The 25,315-nt window shown below is 45.2% G+C and overlaps 1 protein-coding gene across 1 annotated transcript in view; it reads left to right on the top strand.

The window, feature by feature from the left end:
• zdhhc17 (zinc finger DHHC-type palmitoyltransferase 17) overlaps positions 1–25,315 on the top strand; it is a 58,095-nt gene that overhangs the window by 22,472 nt on the left and 10,308 nt on the right. Inside the window, exons 4-13 of the mRNA XM_063217158.1 lie at positions 1,613–1,690; positions 5,052–5,196; positions 6,010–6,074; positions 6,404–6,566; positions 8,448–8,573; positions 10,434–10,576; positions 12,337–12,439; positions 21,132–21,254; positions 23,716–23,778; positions 24,079–24,172. Coding sequence (XP_063073228.1) covers positions 1,613–1,690; positions 5,052–5,196; positions 6,010–6,074; positions 6,404–6,566; positions 8,448–8,573; positions 10,434–10,576; positions 12,337–12,439; positions 21,132–21,254; positions 23,716–23,778; positions 24,079–24,172 — 1,103 coding nt within the window. The remainder of the gene's footprint in view (positions 1–1,612; positions 1,691–5,051; positions 5,197–6,009; positions 6,075–6,403; positions 6,567–8,447; positions 8,574–10,433; positions 10,577–12,336; positions 12,440–21,131; positions 21,255–23,715; positions 23,779–24,078; positions 24,173–25,315) is intronic.

Here is a 25,315-nt window from a genome sequence, read left to right as displayed (position 1 = left end):
CGTTTCTCACACACTCCTGTGCTCCACTATTAGTAATCAGGCTGCCTTCTGAAGTCAGCGGTTTTTAGCTGTCTGTGCCAGCTCTGTTGCTCTGAGAGCCAGTTATTAGAGAGAGAACTAGATTATGCAGAAGGCTAAATGCTGGCAGAGCTTATACAGCTGCATGCTGAAGCCATTTCATGTCCATGCCAGTAATACGATCATCACATTACTATGTGCTGATGTATTAAACAGCAGGTGTTCATGGTGCATAGTCAAAAAGAGTTACTGTGCCATCATACACTTCTGTTATAGTTAATATAACATTCTCTCTCTCTCTCTGCCTCACACAAAGTACAACATACTTTCACACATATTTTCTCTTGTCATATTATACAAACAAAGTGTCATATACTCTCACCCACCCACCTTTAAACGTCTTTGTGCGTACACGCAGAGAGAGAGAGAGAGATGGAGAGAGAAACACAGAGAAAAAGAGAAACAAACATATATATGTACAGAGGCAGGGAGGTAGACATTGTGAGTAGTTGCCGTGTTGTGCTGCAGTGGCATGGTGTAGTGAAGATCTGTCAAGCTCAGTGCAGGGATGAGCCCAATAGCAGAGACCAGTGTTACCATGCAGCCACCCTTGTGTGCGTGGGCGTGCGTGCCTGCGTGCATGTGTGTGTGTTTTCACTTTGAGAATGTGTGTGTGGTTTGTGTGTGTGTGTGGTTTTTGTGTGTGCTCATCAGTGAGTGGGCATATGCGTGTGTGTGTGTGTGTGTCCCTGCTTCCATGCTTGTTATGGAAAGTAGGAAGGCAGGCGGGGGGATAAATGTGTGGGCCTTTTCCTCTGCTGCCACTGTGGCTGCCAGGATAACCAAGCACCTGTTATACCGTATGTCTTTGAGTTTTGCAAGTGGACACACAAAGGAAGGTGTGTGTGTGCGTGCGTGTGTCCGTGTGTGTACACGTGTGTATATGCGTGTATAGTCCTGTGGGACTTTAGGGCAGAGTATGCTGAGGAAGCCGCTGTCCACTGTCTTGCGTTTGGTTACAGTTCCTGCTCCATACACCCCTTTAGGCAAAGAGTAGTAAGGGGAGCGTTTGGACTGGAGCTATCATGCTAATTAGGGATGCAAACGATTAATCGATTAATCGACTTTAATCGATCAATGCGTTAATCGATTAAAAAACATTATTCAACTGACAATTCAACTGACAAGAGACCCAGGTGAAATGGGCATGTGAAGAGTGTGTGTGAAGAGGGGTGTGAATAGTGGGAATATTTAAATCACCTTTGGATTAAAGAATTGAAATAGAATTAATTTAAATGTGGTATTTTATCTTAATTTTTAATTAAAAAATTTAGATTTAGTAGGGTTTTTTCGAGAAACATTGAGATTTTGGGGGGAAAACGCAGCTGATCAATTAATCGTAAGTCGATCGATAAGGCTATCAATTAATGATTAATGAATTAAGCGAATCCCTAATGCTAATGAGCCACACAGACACACACACAGGGGCAAACACTCTTTTATGCTCATTATCCATTCCTTACTTTCTCTCTCTCTCTCTCTCTCTCTCTCTCTCTCTCTCTCTCTCTCTCTCTCTCTCTCTCTCTCTCTCCAGGTACTACATATCGAAAGGTGCTATCGTGGACCAGCTGGGAGGGGACCTCAACTCAACACCATTGCACTGGGCTACCAGGTAAAAGTGTCCTGTTCTCCTGTTCTCTGTTGACCAAAGTCAGAACCAAAAACACAAACACCTGAAAAGGAGTGGGAAGAAGCAAGTGTTTGTCTGAACTCACCAAATGATGTTTATAATTAGAGATGCACCGGATCCTGATTTTTAGGATCCTGCCGGATACCGGATCCACTGCTTAAGATCCTGCCGGATCCGGAACCGGATACCGGATCCTACGAAAGGGTTGAAACACATAGCCTACTCACACACGTGGGCCCTTTTTATCACGTTGGCTCAAACTATTTTGACTGAAAAGCCTTGGCTACCGGATCCTGGATCCTGGGCATCTCTATTTATAATACTTAAACTGTAATTAGAATATATGCTGGAATCTGTTGCACCATTCCGAGGTTCCTTGCCCTGTAGACTTGTGGTTTGTTTGAAATGCATGAAACGCACTGCAGGTGGCTTCTGGGCACAGTGTGTGTTGAGTGCAGGTGCCTCCTCCTCACAGCTTCATACCACAGCAAGCCAACAACACCTGCATAACCAGGACAGAGGCTTTGTCTTTATTTCTGCAATGCCCCCCCTAACCCCACCACACCACACCCCACCCCACACCCCGCTCCACATACACATTCAGTTCTCTCGCGCGCACACACACACACACATACAACACACATTTGCAAACACACTGGTGGTAGTGGAGCAAGTGCAATAACAATTATTACACACACACACACACGCGCGCGCGCGCACGCGCACACGCACGCAATAAATCCAGTACAATAATATAATAAGACACAATGTTTTGGATCAATTAATTCTCCTCTCTCAGCTTCCACGTTCATGGGTCTTGGTTGTTACTGTACTTGATTAGGTGTGTACGCAGTTATACACAGCCTGAACTCCTGATCTCCACCACTGCCACCACCATATCCCCCATTGCCACTACTGCCTACTGCCCCCCCTGCAGTGTCTGATGCATTATTGATGCCTCTAGTCGTGTGGGGAGAGGGCTTAAAAGGGCTGTCTGAAACCTCCGGTACCCCACCTCACACGCACGCATGCAAACAGCACCCCACTCCACCTTAAGCGGGTGTGTGCGCATACGCACACGCACACACACACACACACACACACACACACACACACACACACACACACACACACACACACACACACACACACACACACACACACCACCCCTCCATGAGCAAAACACTCACAAACACAGGCACGCACACATACACACACACGCACATACAAATCCCCACCTCACCGAAACCCTTCAGCTTCAGTCAAGCCCTTTTAAACCTCTAGTGACCTTTGCAGTGACCATTGTGGTTTAGACAGTGGTGCTGTCATGTGCTATGAGGCTGTATCTAATGACACATCATGAGTTGGTACTGTGCTACTCACATGCTGCATCCTGTTCCACCAAGGGGAAAGACGCAAAGACGGCGAGACAAATGGAGTTAGTTAGCACGTTAAATTAAAGGAACAATCTGCAGACACTCACTAACGCCATTTCTGGAAATATGCTCATTTCCTACCTCCTCTCAAGATAAATAATTTAGTTTTACATTACATTACACTAAGCTAACACTTAAATCCAAAGCTACTTAGTTATTTTACACCAGGGGTGGGGCATTTACGGCCCATGAGGCCGTCTTATCCGGTCCCCGATGTGATTTTAATGTTATGCACATGAAATAGTTTAAAAAGATATCTTAGAAATTACATTTGCAATACAATGAAGTTATATTTTCAGGGGACCTAGTCAAGGTGGGGTCTGTTGTAAAGGTGGCCGCCTTGATTTTTTTTTTTTAAGAAATCTTGGAAATTATATTTGCAATACAATGAAGTTATATTTTCAGGGGACCTAGTCAAGGTGTGGTCTGTTGTAAAGGTGGCCGCCTTCAATATAGGCCTAAAGCGTGGGGGGAAATCCTGGTTTGTGTTCATAGTATGGGCCTTGGGGGACTTCATAAAATTTGAAGGGGCTCCTCAAATGAAAAAGGGCCCCCACCCCTGCTTTACAGGGTATTGGTTGCAGTCCCTGGAACAATGTGTGGTTAGGGGCCTTGCTTAAGGGCACTTCAGCCATGGAGTGAGATGGAAGGGTGGGATTCGAAACCGGCAACCCTCTGATCTTAAGTTCATCCTCTTAATTATTTGGGCACTTCGCCTCTTACGTTTCTATTGTTCTTCTGACTTCTAGTTCCAGCCTAGCATATTTCCAGAAATGGTGAGATGTTGCTTAAAATTCAACACATTTTGTATGTAAATGTACAAGCTAACAGAATAGCTTTAATACAGCATGCTTAAAGTAGGCTGTATAGTGTAAGGTTTCCACATGAATTTAACATTCTGTAAAAACATGTTTGCCCGTGTAGTGGTTGTCTTGACTTCCTATCAACTGGTCTGGTGTTAAGGATTTTCAGTTTTATTGTTCAGAATGGTGCCAGCCCTTTTCTGTGATGCCCAAAGGAAAAAAAGTTGTCTCATACACTGCTAGTCACACTTACACACACCCACACCTACACCTCTACACCTACACACACACACACCCACACACACACACACACACACACACACACACACGGAGTGTGAAGGAATCAGCGGGTTCGGATGTGTGCTCTGCCAAGAAATGCTGTTTTCTTATTTTATTTTATTTTTGGAGAGGGATTGTGCAGAAGATGGCGTGTCCTACTTTTTGTTTTCAGTCAGCAGGCTTGTGCACGTTGCAGCGTCACCTACTCTTTCCTTCTCCCCTTGTGGAGCCCGCTTTCCTTTCATCCTCTCCTCCCACTCGCTGGCTTGTTTACCTGAGTACTCATACCTTCCTCTCTTCCAACCCCCCCCCGCCCCCTTTGTAATATCTCATTCCGTCTTACTCTCTACTGTATACGTATCTCGTCTTTTTCATTCCCCATTCTCATCAGAGTTTTCCTCCTAACAATAGTCTTTTTTTTCACCACATCCTTATGATGGACATTGTGTGTGTCCCCATCCTTCCTCCATCACCGCTCTCACTGTCCTTAATTTTCCGTACCGCTCTTTCTTCTTCCTTCACTCATCCTCTCTTTATCTCTCTCTCTCTCTCTCTCTCTCTCTCTCTCTCTCTCTCTCTCTCTCTCTCCATCTTTCACACTTGTTTTCTCCCTATTTTAGGTTCCATATCTCCATATCTCTGTGCTTCTGTCTAAAACTTGTCCTCTCTCCCTGTTGACAAGACTACCTGTCCATGTTGTTGCAGTAGTTCTTCATAATCTCTTAGCTTCACTGCTTGTCTGCCTCTTGTGATACGCATTATACTGTTTCTCTGCGTGTCGTTAATTATGAAACATTTCCTCTGCCCCTGTTCTCTCCTTTGCAGACAAGGCCACCTGTCCATGGTGGTGCAGTTGCTTAAGTACGGGGCGGACCCCTCGCTCATCGACGGCGAGGGCTGCAGCTGCGTGCACCTGGCAGCCCAGTTCGGACACACTTCCATTGTGGCCTACCTCATCGCCAAGGGACAGGTAACAAGTTCTATTGGGACTTAAAGCAGTGTCTCCTAACCTTGGGTCCAGGGCCCCCCTAGTGGAGCGCCAGAGATTGCGGGGGGTCAGCGGAATTGTAGATTGAAGAACCACTGACTTAAAGGAACTAACTAACTAAAAGGTTCTAACATACTCCATAGGATCCCAAAAAGTGTTGTAAGGTGATTGCTGATCTTGTATAACTTTTGGGACTATATTTCCTGTACGTCAATGTCAAACATGCCCCCATTTAGCCTGACTCTGGAGGAAATTATCTCAATTGCATCTACCCAGTTTTGCTGAAGTCTGAGCTGAAATCAGATCATTTTGTCAGCTCTATTCTTTATTCAGTCTATTTTGGTTGTGCCACTCACAGTCTCAATCACACACAAACACACACACACACACACAGGAAGTGGCGTGTGATAGTCTCAATCAGATATGCAGGGTGTGGTATTTGGTAAAAGGGGGAAGTGGCAGGATTGGAAAGTGTTGACCTGAACTTGATATTTGACCTCTCCTGGCATCTGAGAGGTGCTTTGTTGTGATTTGATTGGCTTGTAGTTCGGTATCCAACCACCAGGGGGTGGTACTCAACCTGTGTGTCAACTTTTCAACTTGTCTATTACAGTACATATATTTTGTCTGTCTTTAGCTGTATGACATGTCAGAGCCTGTGAATTATTATTACGTGTTAATACATCTAATAAACATAATATAAAATCTGTCTGTCTCTGTCTCTCTCTCTCTCTCTCTCTCTCTCTCTCTCTCTCTCTCTCTCTCTCTCTCTCTCTCTCTCTCTCTCTCTCTCAGGACGTGGACATGATGGACCAGAACGGCATGACGCCCCTCATGTGGGCAGCATACAGGACACACAGGTGGGTACATGTGTCAACATGTGTGAATCTAGTGCTTCCTGTGCACTCAGAATGCTGAGTGGTTAGATTAAAGCAATGCATTATTGACTTGATACAGTTGCTTTTTTTTAACCCTTTTTTTAAGTGTGGGTGCGTGCGTGCGTGTGTGTGTGTGTGTGTGTGTGTGTGTGTGTGTGTGGGTGTGGGTGTGGGTGTGGGTGTGGGTGTGTGTGTGTGTGTAGGCAATATTTTTTGGGGTGTTTAGCCCACCTCTTCTAATTATTTTTTCACTGGTGACATTTTCTCTTCTGTCCTGTTCCCACTCTCCTGTTCACCTTTGACCCCTGTAGCGTGGACCCCACCCGGCTGCTGCTGACCTTCAACGTGTCTGTGAACCTGGGCGACAAGTACCACAAGAACACGGCGCTGCACTGGGCCGTGCTGGCCGGCAACACCACCGTCATCAGCCTGCTGCTGGAGGCCAACACCAATGTGGACGCCCAGAACATCAAGGTCAGTCAGAGGTCAAAGAGTCATCTAGGCCCAAGAGTGTCAAGGTCAGACAGTGAGATTCTGAGCCTACAGGACCACTTGCCAGTCACTCAGTGGCAAGGAATCGTAGAGGCTCAGAACATCAAGTTTTGGGGTGCAAGGGGTCACCTAGGGTTAAAATATCAAGTTCAGTCAGGTGGTTAAGCCCGAAACATCAAGATGATGAGTGCCAAGGGCAGGAGCATCCTGGGCCCAGAACACCAATGTCAGTCAGTGGCAACACCACAGCCCCCTTGGTCAATATCAGGATTTATTTTGATCATGAAAATGTAATTTTATGATTTTCAACAGAATTAGCACTTCTATTGCTGGGTTATGTTTTTGCCAAACTCTCAAGAATCAGTGCTATAACGGGTCAGTGGCAACACGACGGCAGTCATTAGCCTGCTGTTGTAGACCAACACCAATGTGGACTCCCAAGACACTAAGGTCAGTCAGAGGTCGATGTCATGGGCAATTGGACAAAAGTAGCCAATGCCCACAAGATCATGGTCAGTGAAGGTCACAATGGTTTCTGAACGAATTAGTCAATCGGAGTCGATCGCCGGGTTGGATTTTCCGTAAATGGGCGGCGTTATGGCTCTTTTTACACTTGCCGCTCTCAGCTGCGTTAGAGGTTGAGCGCAATGTGAGTGTCGGAAGTTGCACGCCAGTAAAAAAATAAGACAGATTATTTATCCAATCACATGCAAAGATTTTTTTTTAAATCAGGCAAGGACAGACCCAGGTCATCAAGGGGCATCAACAGCAGAGATTCCTTATGCCCAGAGCATCAGTCATGCAGGGTCGAGGCTATCCTTGGGTATACTCAAGGCCCCAAGTTCATACAGAATTCGCAGAGTGTGAAAATAAATGTATCAATTGTGTCAAATCAGCTCTGTTTAGTTTATTCTACAGGTGTTTGTTTATTACAATTAGTTGGAGATGCAGTGCTAATGTTTCATGTCATTAGCCATACATCACTACAGCAATGATCTGTGTTAAGGAGCCTCCGAAAGGATTCATGTCAGAGGGGACTGTTACACTCAAGCAGCTCCAAGCTGTGCTCCCAACAACAGCTGTCAAAATATGCCCAAAAAGGGGGAGTAATCACGTACTGTACAGTGTGACTCTGAGGCAGACAACACTGTTCTTTTCTAATTAACCGTCAGACGAGTGTGAGGGGAGTTGTTAGCACAGCAGCTCAATAGAGTCTTGAAACTGGTGACAACTAATTAACTGAAACTGCCACGACGGTGGTTGCTCTTACGTACCCTACTAAATCATACTTTAACTCATCTTCATTAAGGCCTGATTTTTGGGGCTGTTTATTGAGTGTGTGTGAGAAAGGAGATCTGTGGCACACTGGACTGTGGCCAAGGTACTGAAGTGTGTGTTTGTCCGTTTGTGTATGTGCGTGTGTGTGTGCGTGCGTGCGTGCGTGTGCGTGTGCGTGTGCGTGTGTGTGTGTGTGTGTGTGTTGTGGTTTCACCCAGTGCTCTTATGTACTCTACTAAATCGTACTTCTTACACATCTTCATTCGCTCGCGTGTGCATGCTTGAATGCGTGCATGCAGCATGTGTGTGAATGTGTGGATGAGCCAAAGGCCATGTATGACACCCTTTGCATGTCCCAGCCTGTACTGCCACACATCTTAATCCTCCTTTGGCACACTCTGTTAATTAATACGTGTCTCTCTCTCTCTCTCTCTCTCTCTCTCTCTCTCTCTCTCTCTCTCTCTCTCTCTCTCTCTCTCTCTCTCTCTCTCTCTCTCTCTCTCTCTCTCTCTCTCTCTCTCTCTCTCTCTCTCCCCCCCTCTGCCTCTGCCTCTGCCTCTGGCTGTTTTCACCTCCGTCCTCCAGGGGGAGACACCTCTTGATCTGGCAAAGCAGAGGAAAAACGTCTGGATGATCAACCACCTACAGGAGGCCCGGCAGGCCAGAGGATACGACAGCCCCTCATACCTGAAGAGGCTCAAGATGGACAAGGTGCACTCCACTTTCTTTCTCTGTCTCTCTCTCTCTCTCTCTCTCTCTCTCTCTCTCTCTCTCTCTCTGTCTCTCTCTCTCTCTCTCTCTCTCTCTATGTCTCTCTATGTCAAAATTTCAGTTCTCTTCTTTCTTTGTTTCTCTCTGCATCCTTCCATCTCCACTGTCCTTATATCTCTCTCCACGCACACACACACAGTCTCATTTTCTGTCTCTCTCTCTCTCTCTCTCTCTCTCTCTCTCTCTCTCTCTCTCTCTCTCTCTCTCTTCTTCTTTCTATCTCTTTCTTGTGTGCTCTCCCTACACCCATTTCCCCCTCTGCCTCTCTCTCGTCTTCCCACTCTCTCACCATCCTTCTTGACCACCCCCCCACCCATGCACACAGACATTCTCTCTCTCTCTCTCTCTCTCTCTGTCTCTCTCTCTGTCTCTCTCTCTCTCTCTCTCTCTCTCTCTTTCTATCTATCTCTCTCTCGCTCTCTCGCTCTCTCTCTTCTCTCTCTCTCTCACTATCACTCTTTCTGTCTCTCAGTTCTTGTCTTTCTTTCTATTTCTCTCGGGATACCCTCCATCCAACCCAATCTCCTCCGTCCCCCTGTCCTTATATCTCTTACCATCCTCTCGTTCTCTCCATTCCGCCAGCTCCTTCATCTAGATCTCTCACAGTTTCTTTTTTTTGTCTCTCTTCCTCTCCTTCTCTTTCTTGTACTCTTTCTTTACTCTTCTGTTGACAAGTGTCTTGTTTTGCAAGTAAGGAGGTGGGTGGTTTAAAGTGTGATTAGACCCTGTGAGACTGAGTGTCACCCAAGGAGCCATTTGGAGAAAAATACCCCCAATGCTCACACACAGACACACACACACACACACACACACACACACACACACACACACACACACACACACACACACACACACACAGACACACACACACAGACACACACACACAGACACACACACACACACAACCTGACTGTCTGCCCAAGTGCTACTCCTGTCGCACGACTAACAACTAGCTGCCCACTGAAATGCAGTCCGTCCCTCTCTCAGCCATCTGTTAACTACCCAGCAACCCCTCATTTACAGTCTGCCATACGTTTTACTTCTTTTTAAGTGCAGTGGAATTCTTGAGACTTGTTCCTCTTATAGCCCCTTCTGTCCTTTGCTCCCATCCCTCTATTTTTCTACTAATGCCTCGTCGTCTTGTTTTCCACTGCCCATTTTTTTTTACCTGGTACAGCTCGACGCGGCACTGCTCGGCCGCCGTTCATTGCTTTTCGATTAGCCAAGTACGGCACGGCACGGCTCGAAAACCAGCGCTCGTTTTTTTTTCGGATGGCTGAAACGAGCTGAGCGGGTACCGTTGCTGCCTACCACCCAAAATGCGGTGCATCAGCTCCCCCGCAACGGTGAATCAAAAGACAATCACGGACGCCACCCAATCAACTATCTTAGACTTCTCTTAAGTTTCAGACTTTATTATTTTTGATATTGTAATCGAAGCTGAAAATCAACTTTGTGGTATCCAAACATGATCATCTACTTCGATAGATTAGTCTGCCTTACGCTAATCAGCTAGCCTACATAAACTAATGCTAGATGACGACGTTGAAAACGTAACTCTAACCACACTCCGGATAACAGAGCTTGTAATGGAAACACAAACCAGGCTTACAGAACTCGACCACCACAGCACGAAATGGCCGGGTTGTATATGGAAAGATGCCTTTATTTTCTCCTTACCTTTCATCTTCCTTCTCCTCTGTTTCCCTTTGTCTTCTCAATCCCCACTCTATTCCTTTTTTCTCCCTTTATTTTATCCATCTTTTTCGTCACTTATGTCTCTGCCTATCTCTTCGGCAGGAGTTCCGTCAGAAGATAATGTTGGGCACTCCGTTTGTGGTGATCTGGCTGGTGGGCTTCATAGCGGACCTGGACATCGACTCCTGGCTCATCAAGGGCCTCATGTACGCCGGCGTCTGGATCGCCGTGCAGTTCCTCTCCAAGTACGGCACACACACACACACACACACACACACACACACACACACACACACACACACACACACACACACACACACGTGCACGCAGCTTATATATTTCGCATATGCCAGGGGTGTCAAACATAAGGCCCGAGGGCCAGATGCGGCCCACCAGAAGGTTCAATACGGCCCCAGGCTTGTAGAGAAAAAAAAGAATGTCAAAATAAGAAGTAAACTCTTGCCAGTTTCAAAGTTGCTGCAGGTGTCTGAGATTTAAAAATGTCCTGAATAAATGTGCTTGTTATTTAAAGGCAATGTTACTGATAGCCACTGTCATCCACCTGTAGATTATTGACACGCAATGTGGTTCTGATATGAAACGTAATTTGTAATATTTCGCAATTGCGTTATTGGTCCGGCCCCCTTAAAATCAAATTGGCTGCATGTGGCCCCTGACCCCTGGCATAGGCTATACACAACGCGTCTCACTCTGACACACACACACTTAACGTCTCTCGCATATACATGGCACATCTCTCACTGACACCCCCTTACAGATTACTACTTGCACACATACCTACCGACCCCCCCCACACACACACACACACACACACACACACACACACACACACACACACACACACACACTCCCTCTCTTTGATACACAATGCACACTGATACGCTCCATGTGTGCACAGATGCAGACATAAACCGCTCTTCCTCACGCACCCTTTCCTTCTCTACCTGTCACGCACACATACACCCACAAGCATTCTAACCAGCTCTTAAATGAGCTGTGTAGTATCCATGATTCAATAGAGCACATCGTACAGTACTTGAGAAGGCAAGTGAGGAAGCAATCCACACAACACACCAACACAACACTCAATGCTACTCTTAATCCTACTCCAAACAAAGTATTTTGTCAACATAGATGCCCATCTCAGACACCTGGGGCTTTGTTCTGGCATTAAGTTGAATTGTGTACAGCATAACACTCCCCCAGATAGTGCAGGGCTTTGCAGGCACCGCATGCTTGAACAAGCCTAGAATGAAAATGCAGGTTGTCTTAATCCCACTTTGCAGACTCCAATACGCCCATCAGAGCATTTGGTCAAATGGCTCCAGTGTGGTCTGTCTTGGCTTTGAGGGTTTACGAACATTGGGCCCAGGAACGCAGAGAAATGCTTGCCCTAGTTCTGCCTGGCAGTGGCCAGACCTCACCTCACCTTGCTACCCAGAGTAAATGTAGCCAGAAAACGGATGTGTGTAGTGGCCCATGTCTTGGCTACCGCTCATTTCTCAAACATAATTATTTGGCGTCTGGAGTTGAACAGTAAGAGGTTATGAATCTGGTCACCTTGACAGCCGGAACATGTTCTAGCTGTACAGCAAGTTATTTTTGTGGTGCGTGAAATAACACTTAAAGGTGCACTATGTAATATTTGTAGTACTTTATTTCCATGTATTGTGTTTTCCTTTTTGAAAGTGGACCTTTAGTCTGGAAATAAAGTTGATGATTCCAGAATTCATGCTGCCCATTTAAAACTACTTTGGCCACAACCCTACATAGTGCACCTTTAACTTCACATCTTAATCCTCCTTTGGCACTGTTTGTTAACTAATCTGAGTGTGTATGACCCCCCCCCCCCCCCTCTCTCTCTCTCTCTCTCTCTCTCTCTCTCTCTATCCTGATCACTCTATCTCACCATTCTGCTCTCTCTCTCTCTCTCTCTCTCTCTCTCTCTCTCTCTCTCTCTCTCTCTCTCTCTCTCTCTCTCTAGGTCCTTCTTTGACCACTCCATGCACAGTGCCCTGCCACTGGGTATCTACTTGGCTACCAAGTTCTGGATGTACATCACCTGGTTCTACTGGTTCTGGAATGATATCCTTTCGCCAAAGCTGCAGTCATACACCGCTATTACACATTCTGTGTGTGTGTGTGTGTGTGTGTGTGTGTGTGTGTGTGTGTGTGTGTGTGTGTGTGTGTGTGTGTGTGTGTGTGTGTGTGTGTGTGTGTGTGTGTGTGTGTGTGTGTGTGTGTGTGTGTGTGTGTGTGTGTGTGTGTGTGTGTGTGTGTGTGTGTGTGTGTATTCCGAACTGTACTTTTTCTGCTTGGCAGCAGAAGGTAAGTGTTTTATACTACTTATTATATTTTCACAAAAAACCTTGCCTACTACTGTACATGAAGTATCACATTTTGGACGTAAATCTCCCATATTCAAAGTGTTCCTGAAAGTTGTAGTTAAAAACACTGTACACTCCAGTAAAATAATAGGTTCCAGGCTCAGTCTAGCGAATAGAAAGTCTCTAACACGCGTCCCCGTCCACCATTGGTCAGAGAGGTCAGTGTGTCTGTTCAAGGTCCAATGGCGTCCTGCGGAGCGGACAGATGGACCGCCCCCTCTTTTCCATCTGTGGCCTTGTTGATTTACCCAAGATGCACTGGGCCAGAACACTCACAGGGTCCCTTGAGGCAGGAAGCAATCTGTTGCCGACGTAGCGTAGCGTAACCTTCAGACGTGACTTCACAGGCCCACACAAACCTTTGCCATTCTGTACAGGAACTACTGCGCACTTTGGTCTTGTCTCAGCTCTGGATCACACTGGAAGAGGTTTAATCATAGCACCATGCAGGACAGTTAAAGCTGTCTCTTCTGCTTTCTCTTTGTACACACATGCACGATCACACACAATGCAATACAATACCACATGTACAGTATGTATACAGTGCAGTGTCACAACTATGAAGTGCTTTCAAAATACGCTCGCAAACACAAAATACTCATGTTCACACACCAGCTCTGGGGCTGCCATACTGTGCCCATTGTCCAGGGTTTCACACACACACACACAGGCACGCACACACAACTCTACTATCAAATCAACCCATCTTTCACACTAAAGCCGCTGGGCGTGAGGCAGAAGGAGTCCTTCCAGATCTCTCCTAAAGGCAAGTGGGGTGGAAAGGAACAAACTGGAAAGGCTAAATTACAGGGCAACTGCCGCATGGCCTGGCTTGGCCCCACTCCCCTGAGAGGCTGGGAGACCTAGACAAACATCTGGGGTGTGAGATCTAGGGTGAGGCAGTACACAAGGCCAAGGAGACACTTGGGTCATTCTGGAACACAGAGGTGTTTTGCGAAGACAAAAGGGCAGTATTTATTTGCTTTTATTTGTTTTTTTATTTACCCAGGACGGCCCCATTGAGGTATGGTATTTCATCTTCCATGGCGTCTTATCCAACATGAATTATAAGCACAGAGTAGAAGGCTCACGTGTATATTGATACGTGTACTTGATATTGATTAATATCTTATTTCCTCGAATAAAATTATACTGGTAATGTGTTGCAGCGGGACATTTTCTATGGCCTTTTTTGTGTGATGGGTTTAGTGTGTGTACTGTAGTTACTGCATTTTGCCTTCGTGGGGCAGTGTTGAGGTAAAGGTTCATCTCAGGTCTTGATGGAAGCGTGTGTGTGTTCAGGGTTTCATGCAAGAGGCATGTAGGTGAAGTTTAATCCACTTCGCACCTGCACACTGATACCTAAGCAATGGCATTTTTGTACCACAACAATAATAAACTATTTTGAGTAATCCAGCCACCTCTGGGTGTGATTTCATTGAGGCAGTTCAGCCTATTCTTCTAAAGGAATTAGGATGTTGAAATGCATTGATGTCAGTTGCTCAAGTCTGACTTTATTGACTTAGCGTGTCTCGCAGGTCAGTGAAGGGTTGCGAACTGCAATTTTGTGGTACAAGGCATCTTTTGATAGGTGTGGTATGTGGCGAACAGCTGATGTTTGTTTGACTGCCTAACACCAGTTGGCCGTAGTTTCTTTGGAGACTTTGAGATTTATAGACTGGGCACAGCAGGTTGCAAGAAAAGTTGTTTATGTGGGAAAACCTGTTGGTTTTCCTGTTACACCTATAGCGCCGTTCATTAACTCAAAGGTGCATTTTTTCAGACACAACATAAACAAGCTTGTTTTAATTTCCCGTTTTATATACCCTTTTAATTTTTTCAGTACACAATTCACAAGTACATCCTGAAGTTTGTCTCTGGAACAAAGGGAGAGCTTGGGTCTAATTGGAAAAGCTAGTTATTTGCATTTGTTTCTTTCCGTTCTTTGTGTTACTTCAAAAGACCAGATTAATTCGATTTTTTTCCCTTTTCCTTGAACACACCTAGGTGGACACATACAGAGTTCAAACACACATCTGGGTCTGTGTTTATCAAGCGTCCCAGAGCTCCGTTTCATTGCCGGTAGGGCTTCTCGTTGCTTAAATGTCAGTCCTTCTCTCCCCAAAAAGTGAGTTAGATGCTTGGTGACTAACTTTTAAAGTGCAGATTTTTAAAAAATTCTCGTTTTTCTAAATAATGAGTAGTTGTAAGGAGATTGATCATTAAAAAAAACTTGAAGAGCTGCTGCTGATGAAGCTAAAATGGGGTTGTGAATGCATCAGGAAGACGAGGTGACCGCTTTCCTCAAACTCACGTCATGAACTACAGTATCTGAAAAATCTTCTGGAAATGCCCCTGGAAAAATGATTTGTCATGAAGAGCAGGAACCCTGATAAATACAGGCCTTGGTGTTGAACGGTGCTGCTCCGCTGGGCCAGAGCACCAGAGAGCCGTGCTGGAACTCAGCCTAATGGGGCTCTGTAATGGGGGGACCGTTAGCGACGAGATGTTTTACTGGGCTCCTGTTCAAACACAACACACATACACGCTCACGCACTCACACATACACAATAATGCACATACAGTACACACAGTCACTGAGACTCTCTCACACAATCCTATATGCACGTATACACTCGCGCACGCACAAAGCGAAGCGAGCCCTCCCCTCTAGCCACTAGTCACTTATGCAAGCCGATCCTAATCATCAAACATCACACACACACGCACACAGGCACACACGCACACACAGTTATCCGTCACTATTTACAAGCCGCTCCTTGGCATTGCCTCAGGAAATGTGTCCCTGTTGTGATCGCAGCGACCCGGGCTTTACCCTCCGATTATGCAACACCTCCATTGATGAGAACTTAATGGCTCCAACTTACAAAGGCTTTCTCCCGTTTCTTTTCTGTGTGTGTGTGTATGTGTGCGTGTGCGCGTGCGTGTGCGTTTACATCTATTAGTTTGGGACAGTGGCCCAGATTCTGCTGAAAAGGTGGGGGAGGGGGATCAAATTTCCATTGTATGAAAACGTCCATCTATCTCTCTGTCTCTGTCTCTGTCTCTCTCTCTCTCTCTCTCTCTCTCTCTCTCTCTCTCTCTCTCTCTCTCTCTCTCTCTCTCTCTCTCTCTCTCTCTCTCTCTCTCTCTCTCTCTCTCTCTCTCTCTCTCTCTCTCAATGGTCTTCTGTTCCCCTCCCTGTTCAGAATGGGATGTAGTCTCCCATGACTGTTCTCCAGGGATGGGGAAGGCCTGGGTGTGTTTTGTATGTGAAATTCACACCTTACCAACACCTACTCTACTGCCTAACTGTTTTTCATCCCGTTGGTGAACCATATCATCCCATCATCAGTTAGTTTGTTCTCACGCCAATGCAATGAAATCAAGGTCAGCATATCAAGTTTAAGAACAATTGAAACTCATGAACACCTGTTGAAGCACAAAAGCCACCCCTTTTGAAATGTAATGTAATCATCAACTCTTCGAAACAATTCCAAAGTTCAGAAACACCTGTAGAAGCATGACATATGAAACCTCATATCAGGTTTGGAAACAAGCAGAGTTAAAAACAACAACACGAAAACCTGCAGAAGCACAGAAACCCTATGTCCTATTTGTGCGGATTATCAATTTTCCTTTTATAAAACCATTGCATTTTTTTACGATATCCCAAGAAATGTTGGAATCTAGGGGTGCAGCTGCATAGCGCCTCATGAATTCTGTGCTCGCCCATGAACTCTGCCCACATCACAGGAAGTTTGGCATATTAGGCTTACAGTCCGGCCTTATCAGTGAGTCATCTGTGGGAAAGGGATGTGCAGCTGATGTCTCAGTCTAGTACAGACTAGACGGCAAAGCCTTCAGGTGTAATCTGTGTGTAATCCAGGAGCTGGCTTCTGTACATGCGATGAAGTCAGTTTGTGGCTGAGTCAGTCTGAGGAACGACTAAGACAAAGTGGTCTGGAAACACAATACAAGGGAAGTGAAGAAGTTTCAGTAGGGGGGGGGGGGGGGGGGGAGACAGACAGAGGATGGTGGGTGTGTCTGTCTGTGTGTGGGGTGTGTGTGTGTGTGTGTGTGTGTGTGTGTGTGTGTGTGTGTGTGTGTGTGTGTGTGTGTGTGTGTGTGTGTGTTTGTGTGTGATCAAACATCCCACAGTGAGTCTCTCTCTCTCTCTCTCTCTCTCTCTCCTTTCCACATGCTCATGTTCTCCCTCAGACAGGGAGATGTGAGTTCAGACACACACCTACAGTAACCCCTCATGAAACTGTACGTTATTGAGTTCAGACACACACCTACAGTAACCCTTTATGATGCGTTATTGTATTGTGCGTATTTGTGCCGACCGAGACAGGAGCCAGGTGTGCATACCTCAGGTGTTATGATCCTCCTACTCCGGCAGCTTCATAAAGACCAGGAGACAAAAGGCTGGTCTGGCCTATTAGGCTTGTGGTGTATTAGGTGTCTGAGTGATCGCACTAGACAGACACCAGTGTGTTGTTCTGCTCTAGTGCTCGAAGGAATGTCCTTGTGACTTTAAAACACACACACACACACACACACACACACACACACACACACACACACACACACACACACACACACACACAAACACACAAACACACTCCTGTCCTGTGAGTTGTGGGGATGTGGAGGGGTTTTTTCTTTCTTTTTTTGGTTGTTTACTGTGTTTTCAGAGAGACGTCTCACGGTCGCAACTTGGCACAGTGAACATGGTGGATTTGTATGGGATGGTGTTTTCACCTCAAATGAGGTGGATTTAGAGATGAGGTCAGCAAAAGTTCTTGGTTGTACACTACATGGTTGTTTGCTGTAATTTGGAAAGAGATGCCTGTTTACTGCTGCTTACTGCTACTGTTCCTAATGAAACCTGGTAGAATTGGATGAGATTTTTTTTTTGTTCTTTACACTATAAACTTCCTGGTTTATCACCATTCTATTCAATGGTTTGGGGGGGGGATCTGTCCATCAAGAACGGACTATTTTAGACAAAAGAAACCTTGCGCACCCACATCTAAAACACACACACACACACACACACACACACACACACACACACACACACACACACACACACACACACACACACACACACACACACACACACACACACACACACACCACTTTGTTGGCACAGGGCCACGTCAGCCTCCAGTCCTCGGGTTGCTTCTGCAAACTTCTTTATGGCCACCCCTCTGGGCTATCAGACATTGGTTACATAATCATCTGCCCTTGATTGGGAGTTTTATACTGAATGGCCAGTCCTTAGTATCAGTGCTTAAACACATACGTAAGGGACAAATCCCACCTGGTGTTCTGCACTACTTGGAGGAGGATTTGGAAATCAGTGTGGCATCTACAGTATGCCACACTGTGATTTAGAATTACGTTGTCTATTACTACTTTTCCCAAGTCAAGTAAGTTTAGTGGGCCATGAATCATTATCATCAAGGGAAGCCGTAGCATAGTGGCTTGGGAGTTGGTCATACAATCCGGGGGGTTCGAATCCCACCTGACCTCTCCCTACATTTGAATCCTTTGCATCCGTGGCTGAAGTCCCCTTGAGCAAGGCACCTAACCCCACATTACTCCAGGGACTGTAACCAATACCCTGATAATAATTATCAGGGCTTCCCCCCAGCACTTTATTGCTAAGGCGGACTCCTTGACAAGAAACACAGACCACCTTGACTAGGTCCCCTGAAGATATATTATGTAACATATTTCATGTTGTGAATGTCGTTTCTAAAGTTGCTCAGCCAAAAAATACCACCACCTTGACTAACAAAAATTCTGGGGGAATCACTGATTATTATGTATGTAACGTAATGTAATGTTAAATCAATGTTATGATCAGTAATACAGCTGCTGGACCAAACAGAAGAGAACTGAAAATAAATAGTAAAGGTCCTCAACACTGATCTATCTTCTCCAAAGTTTACTTAGCACGATATTTCGGCCCCTTATTTCTGTTAAAATCATTGTTATGACCCATCAGCTGCACATTTGAGGGAAAAGGGTTAAGGTTACGGACATGGTTTTTTTTGTGAGTCATGAGAACGTTTTTTGAACTTTGAATGTTTCTACGTTATCTGCAGAGAGGATTGAGTCTGCACTGACTCCCATATGTAATCTCTGTAGTGAAGGCGGTACATCACTTAAATCCTAATGCTGCCCTTCGGCAGTTAAAGATGGCCTCCATAACCACCTCCTCCGCACTGGTACAGATGAGTGTAACCCTAAACCCTGCCAAAACTCCCCTTTGTTCCACCATTTCGGACCCATCTTCCACTCCAGTTCCGTCATTCCTCTAATACAGTCTATGGTTCTCTCCCCTGTAATTTCTGACCCTCCCACACCCATTCATTTCGCTGCCATCATAAAACAATCTCCCAGATTTTGTTACTGATATCTTGACAGGTACGCCCTAAACGCTTCCCTCTCAGGGTATTACCAGTAGTGCCAGTGGCAGGTTGATGAGTGGGTTTTAGGGGGAGGGGGGGTCTGTATCATTCTGAAGCTCTCCAGACCACCCTAACGCCTACAAAGAACCTTAGTCGTGTACATGTGCACACACACACACACACACACACACACACACACACACACACACACACACACACATCGTATGACAAAGGTAGGTGTAAACATTGTGCGTAATGGCTGATTCCTCTGACCTGGGGGTGAAGACCATGTGTTCTGTTCCGTAATGACTAGGGGGTGTCTGTGTTTGAAGAGGAAGAGAATGACCCTCTCCCCCTTGCATTCCGTGTGTGCGTGTGTGTGTGTGTGTGTTCCCATTGTGTGTGACAGTACTTTTGTGTGTGTGTGTGTGTTCCCATTGAGTGTGACAGTACTTTTGTGTGTGTGTGTGTGTGTAGAAGATGCTCAGACAGCTGTTTATACTGCCCTTTGTGTTGTTTATACTGAAGGCAGTGAACCCCAAATGCCTCCCCGTAGAATCACAGTATGATACATAGGCTTGCCACTCTCCTGAAGCGATCTGTCGTTCTTATTTCTCTGAGTCGGTCTTTCCTTTTTCCAAGACAGAGGATGTGTGTCTTCTTTGCTGTAGAGGTTGGATCTGGAGCATGAAGGTTTGCTGCATAGCAGCGTATTGTATCTCTGGCCAAATAGGGTGAAGTGATGTGGTGTGGTGTGATGTGGTGTCTGTCTGCCTCATTGTGTGTGGAGGAAACGGTTGTTTCTTTATGTCGGAGACCTGTTGAAGAGATCAGGGTTTCTAAGCCATATGAATGAGACACACGCACACACAGAGACACGCACACATGCAGAAACACACTGCGTGCACAGTCTTGTAAATTGCAGATCCACATATGCATGTACCTGTATGCTTTTTTTTATTACTTAATGGTCTCTGCAGCAACGATCAAGTTTCCTTAGCCACGTGCGCGCACACACACACACACACACACACACACACACACACACACACACACACACACACACACACACACACACACACACACACACACACACACACACACACACAATTTCTGGAGCACACACATACACACAATTGTATAGTTTAGCCTCAGCCTCAGCATCAGTTCGCCTCAGTTGAGCATGCTGCTCCTCCCCAATATGTTATGGAGATATATGACGTAAGTGTGACCGTCGTTAGTAGCATTACTGCCTTCACAATCAGCCCCAATGCTCTGCTGATCGTCCGTGCTCAGGAAATGGACATTCAAGCTGGGCATGCTGTGCGTGACTTCACACTGTTGGTTAGGAGTGTGTGTTTGTGTGTGGTGGGGGAAAGGGGCAGAGTTGGCCTGTCTCTCTGGATAGCTACTGTAGTGTTGAGAGCAGCCCTTGACTGGCACGGGCTGATTGGAAAAGGGAAATTCTGCACAATGGTGGCGTGAAGATAGCCACCACACACGCACACGCACACACATGCACACACACACACACAAACACACATACACACACACACACGCGCACGCGCGCACACACACACACACACACACACACACATTTCCAGATAGCAAAAAAGCTGTTGCTAGGCACTAGTCTTTACTATCTACTTGAAGTGAAACAGCCGCCTCCAATGTCATGCCTTATTATTGTCTTATTATTTTACAGAGTATAATAAAAATGCAAAACAATTTACCATGGACTCCCCAGGTGTTGTGTTGCTACCACGGCAGCTCTGCTGGTCGCTGGCCGATATCTTAGTATTACCACCATGCCTGCGCGTGCACACACACTTGACCAGATAGCTGATGCCAGACCTTACTATCTAGATGGAATGGCCTCCTCCGATGTTACTGTATGTTGTTGTGATGTCTATTTCCACCTTTGCCACCGCATCTCTGTGTCTCGTCCTTAACTCCTCGCACATCTCCCCCTGGTCACCATCCACCTCCCCTTCCTGCTCAACAGCGTGGCGCTCTTCTACAACTTTGGAAAGTCGTGGAAGTCCGACCCTGGCATCATAAAAGCCTCAGAGGAGCAGAAGAAAAAGGTAACATGTCATACAGGAAGTTTGACTTGACTTGGCATGGCCACTTGTCTGGCTATCACACTTTTCATGTGGGTTACCATAGACACAATGTGCTTTGAGGGTTAAATGCAGTTAAAAGGATTTGAGAAATGTTGTGAGTAGGGCTGTGACGATACACTCAACTCACGACTCGGTTTGTATCACGATTCATGACCTACGGTTTGATACACCCCACGATTTCACATTTGCCAACATTATAAACTTTATGAATAAATTCATGTTTTTATCGTTTATAGGTAGAATAGGTTACAATGATGCCACTTCATATCATGTGGTTGCTTTCTGGGCTGATGGGTATCAAAACGTTAAAAGGGCCTATCACGATACTGCCTCCTTGTATCACGATACAGTATCGTGACATTGTATCACGATTTCTCGGTTCGATACAATATCGTTACAGCCCTAGTTGTGAGAGGTTCTAATGCACAGCCCATTCATGCTGGGCGCTGTGTAGTGCAACATTGACCCTAGCACCTGATGCTAGATGACTCTGTATTCACTCATTTGATTTGAGATTTTTTTATTAAACATGTGGGTATGTTCGAGATGAATGAACATGTTCTAATGCAAGATGAGGGTCTTGACTTGCAGGTGCAATTTATTTCATGTTTTATGTACTTCAGAGGACGAGACACTTGGGTTTTTATAGACTTTGACAGTGCTTAGGAATTTAGCAGACTTTTTTTGCAGGTGTATTAGGCACCAATGGGTAAATGAACTGAACCCCAATGAAACTTGAGAGTATTCTTGGATGCCTTTAGGCTCAAACACCCTAGGCACCTTCACAAAATTCTGAAATAATGCTTAGGCTTCATTAGGTAAATAACAAAAAGGTTTTTAACTTGAGTGACCCCTTTTTTCGTCCAATCTGAAGATTGCATCTGATTTGCTGTCATGCAAGTCAGGGCTTGTCAGGTCTTACAAGTTCGGTTGTGTTTGCAGAAATGGTAAAATAATTGAAGTGACAGATTGGTTTTTCAAGGGCCTTCATTTCCCTCTGTTTTCTGCATACGGGAGAATTTGGCCAAAGTCTTTCAACAGTCATGATGGGTTGAATTCCCCAGAGTAGAAAGAGTAACCAGCGCTAAGAGTGTAATGAGCAGAACTTCACTGGAATACCTTTGCACTTCTTTGTGGTCTTTCATCAACAATATAGGCCTAGTTGCCCGACATAGCTAAGTCCTCTTGGAAGGCTGGTTTTCTAGTATGTTTTGGTTGCAAGAGAGCTTTAGCTACATTGTCGACTTTTATTGCAATTGCAAGCCTGTTGTAGGCTTGTAAGGGATTGATGAAAAATCCATCCATCCATAAATTCCCTTTAATCCTCTCCTTTCCCTCAAAGCAGGGCACACAGTACAGTCCATTGCTGACCCCTTTGGCCTATGGCTGTCCTCCAACCCACTAACGCATTAACAAAGGAATGGACAAATGGAAGTTCCTGTACTACCAAGATGGCTACCCCGTCCCTCATTAGCGATAGCTAGTCGTAGATGATGGGCCCCATTGACCCTGCTGCTCTCTCTGCTCCAGTAAACACGATTGATAAATGGGGCTATATTTAGCCACGTTAGCACACTGAGAAGAGATGCTGAAGGGGTTCCACAGCACACTAACAAGAGCATCTAATCTATTAGAGGAGTTGAGCGAGTTACTTTATATAACTCATAGGAATTAAGTGCATGTTCTAAAGTTCAACATTTTACTTTGTGTGTTTTTTTATCTGAAGGTTGCCCATGTTGGGGAATGAATGCAATAGCCAAGAAAAAGAATGTTGGTCTTACCATCAATTTCAAATACAGTTGTTGCATGTAACAACGTGTGTTCTTGGTGTTGGTGTTTGTCAATGAGTTCAGGTGATGAGTGACAAAGCAAGTGATGAAAATCCATTCTGAGCGAAAACTCCAAGACATTTGTCATGAAGTTGATCAATGTCTTGATCGCATGGCCCTGAAGTATCATCTTGAGAATTCCAACATATTGTTGTGCGATCAAAAGGGAGTTTGGCTTGGAGGAAGACAACCATGTTCTTGCCAGATTTCAGTCAGTCTGGATGTTCAGACACTGGCTGATCATAAGGATTTAGCTGAATTGCCAGCCTCACGTCAACAACTTGCTTCCTGTGCTTGACGTGGTGGTTCAAGATGAGGTCTTTCTTAAGTCCAGACAGCACTGAAAGGAGAAGGGGGGGTTGGACCAAATACAGATATGTACAGCTGGCTTTTTGTTACGTTTAGAGGTTAAGTTAAGTTCAACAATCCGAGTCATTTAAGTTAAAATATTTGCTTTATTGTTGTTCATTACTGTTCTTTCTCTCTCTCTCTCTCTCTCTCTTTTCATCTCCTGTTCTCTCTTTCTCTCTCTCTCCATCTGCTTTTTTTCCATCATTATCTCTTTCTTATCTCATCATTATCTCTCTTTCTAGACTATTGTTGAGCTGGCAGAGTCGGGGAGCCTAGACCTCAGCATATTCTGCAGCACCTGCTTGGTAAGAGAATTTTCACTTCAACTATGATATGCACAAACACACAGTAGCCTACATAGTGTACATGTCATCATCGCTGTATTCAAACATTGTTCAGACATCACAGTGTCAGACCTTCCCACCATTAATGCTTTGTGATAGTAGCGTAGCGTTACCACTATTATTTAGTATTGATTATAACTGGAATAATTGTGATTTGCTCTATATGGTAAATTTCATATAGAGAAAGGAAATCAAATTCCATTACTAATCATAACACAAGGGTGGACCACAACTAACGCATGCTACTTAACTGTGTTGTAGATACGGAAGCCCATCAGGTCCAAACACTGTGCCGTGTGCAACCGCTGCATCGCTAAATTTGACCATCACTGTCCTTGGGTTGGTAACTGTGTGGGTGAGTACAGCACAAAAGAGCACGAGAGGTCTGCACGGCAGTAAGGTGGACTTTTGGTGAAAATCTGAACTTTCCCTGAGGCCTTTACTTCCTTTTGCTTTTTTTAAATCACCTACACACACCTATTGTAATCCAATTCAAAATCATAGAAGCTTGCAGTTTAAAAAAGAGATGCGGAGCTGGACTAAACGTCTTCTTACTGTAGGTGCTTAAGTTCTGCAAAAGAATAGAACAGTATTTTTCAAATTTGGAAGTTGATGTGGAACTTGTTTTGAGCAGTGTTCAGTTGTCAATTTAGGTGTTAGTTTATCAGTCTCTGCACATGACGATCACAATGCATCACAATAACGTGTACAGTGCACCTGCATATCAACAATAAAAGGCATCCTAGTTTTATTTTTTTTAGATATTTTTTGGTCCTTAGGTATTAATGACAGGACAGTTTTGAGAGAGAGACAGGAAACGTTTGGGAGAGAGACACGAAAGTGTTGGCAAAGCACCCGTGCCGGAATCGAACACAGTTCGGCCCCGTAGCATAGCAGACGAGTGCCTTACCGTTAAGCCACTGTAGGGCCAAGGCATCCTATTGTTATTTAAGAGTTGAAAGGGAACCATCTTGGGTTTAACAAGAAGATGAAAATATGAGAATATTACAGATAAAGCAGCAGCTGACTATGAGATGGTATGGTTTTACCGCGCTTACACTGTTGCGCATGTGCACCTAGAGCTCATACAGAATTGAAAGCAAACAACTGAAACAAAGCCTGAAACTGAAAGAAAGCAAAGCCTGTTATGTTCATATCGGTCATTAATATGCATCAAAAGACTGCGCCAGACCTTATGACCGCTGTGACCTTCAAACCTCAGCTACCTCATCTAGCTATTTGGTCTCTGAAACAGGAACCTTTGCCAGGGATTAAAGTTCTCCGGCATATGCCGGATTTCCGGCCTGCAGCGATTGGCCGTGGGTTTTTTAATACTCGGAAATAAATTGACGGTAAATAAAAAAATAAAAAAAGACAACCGAAATCCCTCCTGCGTTTGTCAGCCAATGGTAGCAAGGAGCTCACTAAAACTAACATTGTTAACCAATCAGAAGAAGAAGGGGGCAGGTCTTAGGAAAGCGTGCTACTTCAGTATCTC

This window comes from Engraulis encrasicolus, chromosome 15 (assembly GCF_034702125.1).
Source record: "Engraulis encrasicolus isolate BLACKSEA-1 chromosome 15, IST_EnEncr_1.0, whole genome shotgun sequence".
In the NCBI taxonomy this organism is placed as follows: domain Eukaryota; kingdom Metazoa; phylum Chordata; class Actinopteri; order Clupeiformes; family Engraulidae; genus Engraulis; species Engraulis encrasicolus.
Note: the sequence above shows the minus strand (reverse complement) of the source record. Positions and strands in the feature narration are given on the sequence as shown.